Below are 9,173 nucleotides of genomic sequence, written 5' to 3'. Positions count from 1 at the left end.
AGGAAGGTAATTCCACCTAGTGAATTCTGCAATGAAAGAAAGATAAATAAGTCACCTCATTTTCTCCATGAGCTAAACATGCATATATCCGTGCAGTTACCAGAGCTTAGCGAGCACTAGGAACATGGCCACGTCTGGAACTTAAATCTACTTTTTGTTTGTGTGGTATAAAACGTGCTCGAAGATGTTGCCAGTCTGCTTCTGGAGCCAAGAATTAACGTTCTATTAATTGCGAAAACAATTTAAAGACAGAGTAAAAGGTGACATTTCAATATTTTATTCAAGTTGGGTTTGGTTTTTTTTTTTATCCATTTTTAGTAGTGTCAAGTACAGCATTTTGGGGTCTAGTCCACACAAAATGGAAGACTCTCTAAAAATGTACCCATTTAGTTGCTAAAAAAAAGTGGTAATAAAACACAAGTCCATTTTCAATTTAGTGATGCAACTATGTGACTGCAGTTACAAAGACTCTTCCCTGATTATGGCCCCATCTTACAAGCTTTCCAAGTCAGTGCAAGGGAAAGGAACCACAACACAGGACGGGTAGTATTGGCCGAGTCACATCGAACCTCCTCCGCAACAGACCTACGCAAGGTGGACAACCTAAAGCATTCTGAGACAGCTGCAGGTGTAAGATAACCAAAGAAAAAACAAACCATTCATGAAACGCCTAGCTAAAAAAAAATTCTTTAAAAAAAAAAAATAAATCCCTTTTTCAGACAAGTTTGCACGTTCCATTGTGAATTGAAAGCTTAAGTGTCGGAACATTTTGCTTACGGAATGAACAGTACAACGTAGTGGTCTGTGATTCTGAAGGTCTCTGTTTTTACACCACGTTCACAGATTCCTTGTGCAGTCGATACGTTAGTAAAGGTAATCAATACCTTCCTATCACGTGGCAGCTGACAGATGTGATGGGCAATAACATTAAAAAAAAAAAAAAAAAAGCCTGGAATTAAGTTGTTTGGGGTTTTTTTTATGCTTTTGTCTCCATTTCTTTAACAACATCATTTTTAAAGCTTAGCTGTCTTTAACCAGGACTAGCAGGACATACGTAGCAATACTTGCATCCCAGACATAAAACATTGAAAGGTACACTATATTCTGAAGGTAGCTATGCTGTATTTGCAGATTAGCGATTGTAGAATCACTCCTTATGCCTCGAATTCCAATCCTAGACCAAGTTTGTGACCACCTGCGTTGACGTTCTTGCCATCCAACAAAGCTGACAATGTCAGTTTGATACCTGGGGAATAGGGAAAAGCGAGAAAAGACCCAAGTGTTAAAGCTTGGAAGGAGCTTTATGTTCAGCGAGTGCAGCGTCCGTGTTGCGGCTTGAATTCATCGGGTAGCTAGGTTAACGTAATTTGGTGGCCAGCCTTGTAAGGACTGCGCATTTTAAAGCAATTTGCAGATATGAAATCTTTCTGAATTATGGAAGTTATAATAAAACACGGTGATAGATTCTGCTTTTCATCACTCCAAGTAATTAAAGCTCTTGAGTCAGTTCACTGCTGCTGGTCTACTGATTAATCTAATTTTGGAGTCCAGCATTATGAAAAATTGGGACCTTGACACATACTCAACTTTCCAAACCACTTTAAAACCGAGGTATGAAAAGGCCTAAGCCCTGTCTGCCGCAATATCTCATGTCAGTCTGCTTGCTATTCTGGCAGCAGATTTATTGGACTACATTAGAACCAATTTCACAGCAGTAAGATTGTCCTCTTCCTGGACCAGGGCACCTTGAGAAAGTCGCGTTTTCAAGCAAAATAAACTCAGTAACAGGAAGCCTCTGCAAGCACTAAACTCGCCTTTACTTATCTGTGAAACACCTCATCATGGACATATTTTGTATCAACATAAAAGAGTAGCTGACTGGTCAGTGGATGGTGGTCTCTAATAATCCTGCTTGCAACAGTCATCCTAAATTAACGGAGCGGCCCCTGGACACCCTCATCACTGGGTTGCCAAGTGGAACAGCCGCGTTACAAAACGATTCACACTTTGTCACAAAAAAACCTCTTTGATATTTCCAGACTAAAATATCACTTAGTGATGTCTGAATTGCTTCTGCGTGGACTTACCTGGCTTTAAAGTCTGAGTGTATCCTAATCCAATCAGACTGGAGTTGTTCACTTTAGCCTTAAAGGGAAAAAACACTGTATGTAAATAATTCAGTATCTTTCTTCAAAGTCTTTCCTACTTGAAAACGAAATAACACCTTTTAAGCAGGTAAAGGATTTCATCTTTTAAATCACAAAGGAAAAAAAAATAATAATCTACAGTTAATTTTGCCTCAAAGCCTCAGAACAGTGCCCAATGATAGGATAAAACATTCTGTGTCACTTTGAAGGGAAATCCAATAGTCACGCTCCTGTGCTGCCAAAACCAAGGCAAACCGACGTGGGTGCCAACTGCACACCATGGAACCACAGCGGAACCGGGCTGCGCTGCCTGAAGGTGGCTTCCCACCTCCGTTACACGGGCCTAGGTCCAACTGCTTACAAATGTACATGCATAGCACTCACAGAAAAAGAGGCGTCCGGGTCAATCTGATACTTGGCTGCGATTCCAAAGCGAGTGTTGCTATTACCGGCTGTCCAAGCAAGATTCACGGCAGTTTCCAGTTTGTCATTCACCTTCTGGTAAATGGAGCCTCCAAATTCCGTTCCATCATTCCTGGAAGGAATGCATTAGTCTAGTTTTAAACTGCACCCCAAAACAATCATCATCTTTCTTTCCAGTAAGATCTGTATGTGCAGAACAGTCACTTGCACCTCATTCAATAGCCCTGCAACAACTAAGATAGAGACATTAGGCCAGATGGGTTATGAAGTCAGTTTTAAATGCTTAAATTCATTGATGGTTACTGTTTTTCAACAAACAACTTTGGAAACTGAAAAAAAAGCCATGACAAACTATCAAAAACAGACCAATGATGACAGCTTCTAATTTCCCTTCTCTCTAGATGGCAGTCTTTGTAGTCAAGAGATTTGTTCTGCCCTGCGTATCTCTAATACAATTCTTTTCCGTGGCGTGCGTCCCCTGGAAGGGCTGTACCCCAAGCACCGAGCCCGAGCAGTCATCCTAACGCCGCCTCGTCAGCGTGCTGTTCTCGGACACAGATGGAGTGTACCAGAAGTGAAGATGCCAATGTAATGCCCAAGTCTATCGGCTTTTGCAAATGAATACCATTTGCAATAGTCCTTATGGTACCCCTGTGCTATAGATCTCTCTCTGCTAGGAACTGAAATGAAACTCATTTTATTTTGCAGAGTGCGCTGGCCAACAGCGGCATGATGACCACCTTCCACCACCGCTCCTGAGTAGCACGACTTCCAATTACTACTGGCACCAACATCACGCAGGGAATAAAGTGTGGTAAATAAAACACAAAACGTTAGAGCATGCAGATCACAAGAGCAAGAGACTTCTAAAAGCCTTGCACTCCTTGCAAACCAGTGAGCATCTGGATTTCCATTTTCGCTCATTTTCTTAAAAGAGGATACAAACATATTGCACAAGACGGGCTCTAAACCACAGGAAGAGCTCTGCAAATAAAATCCTTATGATTATTGCTAAGCTATGAAATAATCTGCTTCCAATTACTAGAGTATTCCAAACCTTAAAAACAGGGGCAGATTTATAATCTCTCCACTCTTACCCCTTTGGCCTGATGTTCCTTAGTTCCTAGCAGTTGCACAGGCAGTAGCAATACGCCTATTTAAAAGTCCAAGCAATAGCAGCAGCCTTTCAAATTGTTAGAGCTGTTCTTCCAGAAAATACTTACTTCAGATAAGACTGAAGCTCACATATAACTGCGTGTGCTTGGCTCTCAAGAAAAGGAGGGGTTAAAAAGGACTGAGGAGAGCTGGTTACACAGGCAGATTTTGTGCAAGGTTCCCACACAGCTCTGGCTTGACCTGCAACACTGGGGGGGGAGCGGGGGGGCTGAGCTATGCTTAAAAAATGAGGAAAGTCATATTTAAAACTAGAGATCATCCAGCCCTATCTCCCTTTAGTTATGGTTTAAAAAAAAAGAAGTCCAACCTCCTTTTAATTCAAATAGTAATAATAGCACTTTTCAAATGTAGATAAAAAAAACCACCATTCCCATATGAAAATTAATATATTAAGGCACCGTTAAGGAAGGTCCCCAGCTGGTCTGTGTAACGCCGGGAACACAGATGATGTTTCAAGCCCCACCTCGTTAAATTATCAGCTCTGCTGCAGCATCCCTGTGAGCCACCCAACTGTCGAGATAGCACGGCCGAGCAGGCTAGTGAGGGGAGTTCCACACACTGCTGTTTCTGGGATTATATAAAAACTCTGACATGTTTCAAAGCTGACACCTCAAATGATTTATTAAATTAATGGCAGTGTTAGGTTGATAGCTGGACTCAATGATCTTAGAGGTCTTTTCCAATCTGAACGACTCTATGATTCTATGGAATACCTAATCTATTATTATCAATAAATGAGATTTCTATTCATATCACACATTTATGGTTTTGCCCGTCAATTGGTAGAGCATGAATATTAAATAAACCAACTAGGCGTCCTCCTCAAGATCATTTATCATCCACGTACAGCAACAGCAACCTAAGAAACAGACCCCCAGGAATCCAGGAAAGAGTACAGTAAGATCTGAGCCCCTGTTGCTGTTATAAAGTTATTTTCTGCCATTGCTTTCATTAAGAGTAATAATAATTAGGGCATTTTATAGCAAAAGCCAATAATACAATGTTTAGAACTGCTACGGTATAACGAAGTTGAAAGTCATTGCACTTGAAGGAATAACTCCTGAGTGGAGGGGGACCCCACACATTGCTTTGATGCAAGTTTTCTGCCCACATTTTTGTGCTTTGGCAATCCTCCAAACGTACTCTCTGAGCTGTGAGGGTTCAATTGTTCTGTCAGGCAGCGAGAGCTTCCTGAACCAGATCGCTGCAAAACAGCATGAAACAGAAGAGAAAGCCTTTGAAGAAGCAGCTCCAGGAAGGCAGAACAGTTGTTCAGCCCCCAAACGGGAACAGCCTGCAATAACTCTGCTACACGCAAAATATCCAATTACCCCAGGGAATGGGAAAAGGGGGGCTGGGGGAATGGATTAGGGATTGCCTAATCTTAAAAAATCTGCCTTCCCCAAAGGCATAAATTGCTTTTTTTAAGGGGAACAGGAGACAGAGAAATTAAGGTTTTCATGGAATTTGGTCCTGGTTTCCCACTGTTCATGCGTTCAGAACAGACAAATGCTTGCGTGAATAGGTTATTAGGAGTTATGATACTAAACAGAACTTTTACACCATATCCCTCCCAGTGCTACAACAAACCCAATCCCTGTATCTTCCATTCATTCCCTTTCGCCTGTTCTTGTTCATCCTATGATTAACACTTTCATCCACAGATCAAACCACCATTTTGTTTCATTTTGACATGTGCAAAAAGAAGGCATCGCTTTCATTTCAACTCTTCCAAAGAATATTTTTATAACCCACTGGTTTTATTATTCCACTACTAGACTGTAATAATCCTTATCTGTTCGAAAGGTAGACACTCAACAAGTTCCAGTTCCTTCCAGCATGCACTCCCTCACCCTCATAATTCAAAGAAAAGTCAGTGCAGCTAAAAAAAATGCAGCTTGCCATCTTAAATGAGGAAGTAATTTTAAATCCATGACTCCCTCTTCCACCGTTGCTGAAGCTCCATCCCTTCCAGTGTTCTGGTGAGCAGCAAAATCCTTTCAAATGCCTTTTTAATGCCCGTCTGCCAATACTTACACGTTAGTATGAAGCTGGAACTCGTCGGTCTTATAGCCAACAGCAAAGTTGCTCTGGGTTACTCTAGACTTCGTTGTCTCAAAAGTCATTTGGTAACCTGCCAGCCATCCCTCGTAGCCAACCACCAGGGCTCCACGTATTGAAGGACCAGCAATATCAAAATCCATGTCGCAGCCAATGTTGATGTGTTCCCTCTTGTACCCTGTCTTAACTTTAGCACTCTTCTTCCTAAAGAGACAAGAAAGAACCTTGTATCTTTGAAAAGGTATGCTTGCAGGTAGCAATTCAACCAAATCAGTTACTTTAACTCAGTGTAATAGTTCTTGAAGGCATAGTATGCCTACCTGGAGAGCCCCGTGCTATGTCACCTTCTTACCTCTCACCCTAATTCAACTACGGTGAATTATTTGCAATCGAGCAATAAAACGCGGTGTGGCACCCCACTAAGCACTTCTGAGCTGAGTTCTGAAAAGCAGCAGCACAGCGAGACAGACGGGAGGCGACAAAACCAAATCCTCATTGCCAACTAATCTGATGGGTTTGGAAGTTTGGTAGATGCAGGGAAGGAATGGGAACTGTAGCAGTTTACAGGTTGGCCACAGAAAGTCAATAGTAGTTGGCCTGTCCCAAACGAACAATTTTTAGACAATCCTAGAGAACTGGGTAATTTAATTTGCTGGGACAGATGTCCAGAAATCCCTACTTTGTCTCCAGCTTCCTGAGGGAAAGTCTCTGCTGCTACGGAAGGAGGCTGCTTCGGTGGCTCTGACAGCCTGTTTTCTCCTTAGGACACTTCAGGAAGTTTACTGGGTGCAGCCATTAGAAAGGCTGCCAGGTTAATGCAGAATTTAACTTTTCCTGAGTCACTTGTTGCTTTATTATTGGCCAGAACAGTGTTTTCTCATGTGTCCTTGGGTCAGTTTACATCACGGGTGCAGACCTTCACAAGGCAGGAGAGTTACGTCCAATATATTCAGCTACTCTTATTTAAGATTTTTTTTTCTTCTCTTTTTACCTTGCAAGTGTCGTCTGTCCTTGACCAAATCTTTTACGGAAATCTTTCTGGCAAAGGCAGGCTAATGTGAAATTTCAAATCAGCCTTGCCCTTCAGCTAGCAAAACAGTCTCCAAGAACAGTTTCAACACTGTATCAGACCCACATGGTGATTGCTCTCTTTTTTTATTATTATTATTTCAGATTCGGGAATTTCTTGTGCTTTGCAAAATCAGAAACGAAGAGCAGAGGAGTGCCAAAAGCACTCAGCATTAGCTTGTCTGCAACTTCTGTAAAAGTCAGCAGTACCTCTCCCACCAAAACCCACAGGGACACAGGCAAGCTAGCACGGAGCGCTCCTAAAAACGACGTTCCCTGCTGGAAGACTCACCACAGCCAGTAAGCAATAGGGAATGGGAAGAAGGTGTCTCGCAGTCCGACATGATGCATCCCTGTCAGCCTAAACCAGGCCACACCAGGACTGAATCTCACTCCATTTATTCAAATTATAATAGTCCTCCCACAAGGCAATCGTTACAACTCAGATACTACAGTGTCTGGGAAGCGCCTAAGAAATAGCTGTCGAGCTGTAACTTGTCATTCTCATACCAGATTTCTTCTTTTTTGTTTCTTTAAGAATCCTACCACTTAAGAAATAATTATCAACAAACACTAGAGATTATTCTGGTTAACAAATACAAAAATATCCTGTTAATCTAGAATTAGGGTTGGACTGGAAGCAGGACACTAGACCTAAAAGACAGGGTGAAACTTCCCCGGGGACTATAACCCTGGCAGCCTGCAGAGCAGCGTGCTGCTCCGGGAAGCCAACGTGCAGAATATTTTGACTCCCTGGCAGCACTGCTTGCAAAACGATAATCAGGGGGGAAAAAATAAACCGACATCTAGACCTACAGCTGCTGCTTAATCCCTCTGGCCCACATAAAACGGGGCATCCAATCGCCGTGTCAGGAATACTCATCCACCACCAAGGCACGCTGTGGCCAGCAAGAATTCAGATGATAAATTCCACTCGGGAGAAGAGCCCAATTACTGTGTCGACCTATTAGAGCCGTGGCCAACTGGCTCCCAGAGCTTATTAAGCTTTGCATTACAGCTGACTTGTTTAGTGCTTTTATTCAGACAGTAGCTCATCCTCTGACATGGCCAGAAATAAGCAACAGGGGCGCAAACAAAACCTTTTCTTCCTAAGTCTGACTATAATTTTCAAGTTACTGTATTTGAAAGCTTACTTGCTGCAGCTCAGGATTAAAAAGGGATTGTTAATACTAAGATTTAAATCAGATGTACATGGTTTCATCATACACAGGCTGATTAATAACAGTCTTGGGACAGAACAAGTGAAGGAAGACAGTATTCTGGAAAACGAAAATAAAAAGTGCCTTTTTTTGTCACTTAAGCTTACTCACTTCTTACCCAGTGTTAGGAGAGAAGGAGGAGTCAAAGGTCAGCTTCAGGCCACGGGCAAGCTGAACAGAAAAGAAATTCAGTGGTTGGATTTATAATGAGAGATTGTCATAAGTTAATTTGTAAATCGCGTCTTTTGAGCCAAAAATTACCTGATCTTCAAGAGTAATCTCAGTGCCTAGCGTGTTGTCGGTGTTCCACTTCTCTGTGAACATCAATCCGTATTCCACCCATTTGTATTTTGTTTCCAAACTACCACTAACTTTGCTCGTTTCTGAGTTTGCTGAACCTGAGCTTGTAAATTCCTAAAAGGAAAAAAAAAAATATATAAACACACATAATAGATATAGATATATATGTATTTGCAAATATATACATTTTTTATATATATCTGCACGTAGGCAACAAATACTTGTAGCACATACTAGTCATCATAATTTGGGGTATTATTCAATACTGCAGAGTTCTCAGAAGACCTAAGAATGTGTTTGCTAGTCATGAATACCAACACACTTGCCCCACAAAAAAAAAAAAAAAAAAAAAAAATCAGCATCAGAGAGAAAAAGCATGGCATGCTAAGGGAATGGATACGGGATGGGAACATGGATAACCCTCACCAGCCTGACACAGAGTAGGGTGCTAGGCTGTACGGGCTCTGCCTGTGAATCAGCCTGCAAATGCTTCATGGGGGTGTTCAAGGTATTAGCTCCACCACAGTTACGTTGCAACTACACTTGTTTAGTGACTGCTAAGAAAAAGAGCATGCAGCACGTTTAGAAACGCTTCCGTCCAAAATTCCGACCACAGGACACAGAGAAGTCGCGAATCACAACTGTGTGCAAGCTCTCTCTTAAAACCGACTATCAGCCCTGGGCAAAACATTATTCTGAAATGCTCACGAATAGAGCCCCAGAGAGCTTGCGCCCCGTGCGAGCACAGAGCTAAATCAAGAACCTTTACAGAAAGAAA

At 42.0% G+C, this 9,173-nt stretch overlaps 1 protein-coding gene across 2 annotated transcripts in view; it reads right to left on the bottom strand.

Annotated features, from left to right (window-relative positions):
• Positions 1 to 262: 262 nt before the first annotated feature.
• VDAC1 (voltage dependent anion channel 1) overlaps positions 263 to 9,173 on the bottom strand; it is an 11,927-nt gene continuing 3,016 nt past the window's right edge. For both annotated transcript variants that reach the window (XM_009646866.2, XM_035902256.1), the window contains exons 4-9: positions 8,357 to 8,509; positions 8,214 to 8,266; positions 5,784 to 6,011; positions 2,532 to 2,682; positions 2,088 to 2,145; positions 263 to 1,246 (exon numbers count right to left, since the gene is read on the bottom strand). In XM_009646866.2, coding sequence (XP_009645161.1) covers positions 1,155 to 1,246; positions 2,088 to 2,145; positions 2,532 to 2,682; positions 5,784 to 6,011; positions 8,214 to 8,266; positions 8,357 to 8,509 — 735 coding nt within the window. In that variant the 3' untranslated portion in view covers positions 263 to 1,154. The remainder of the gene's footprint in view (positions 1,247 to 2,087; positions 2,146 to 2,531; positions 2,683 to 5,783; positions 6,012 to 8,213; positions 8,267 to 8,356; positions 8,510 to 9,173) is intronic.

Source organism: Egretta garzetta, unplaced genomic scaffold, assembly GCF_000687185.1.
Source record: "Egretta garzetta isolate BGI_Z169 unplaced genomic scaffold, ASM68718v1 scaffold439, whole genome shotgun sequence".
Lineage (NCBI taxonomy): Eukaryota > Metazoa > Chordata > Aves > Pelecaniformes > Ardeidae > Egretta > Egretta garzetta.
Note: the sequence above shows the minus strand (reverse complement) of the source record. Positions and strands in the feature narration are given on the sequence as shown.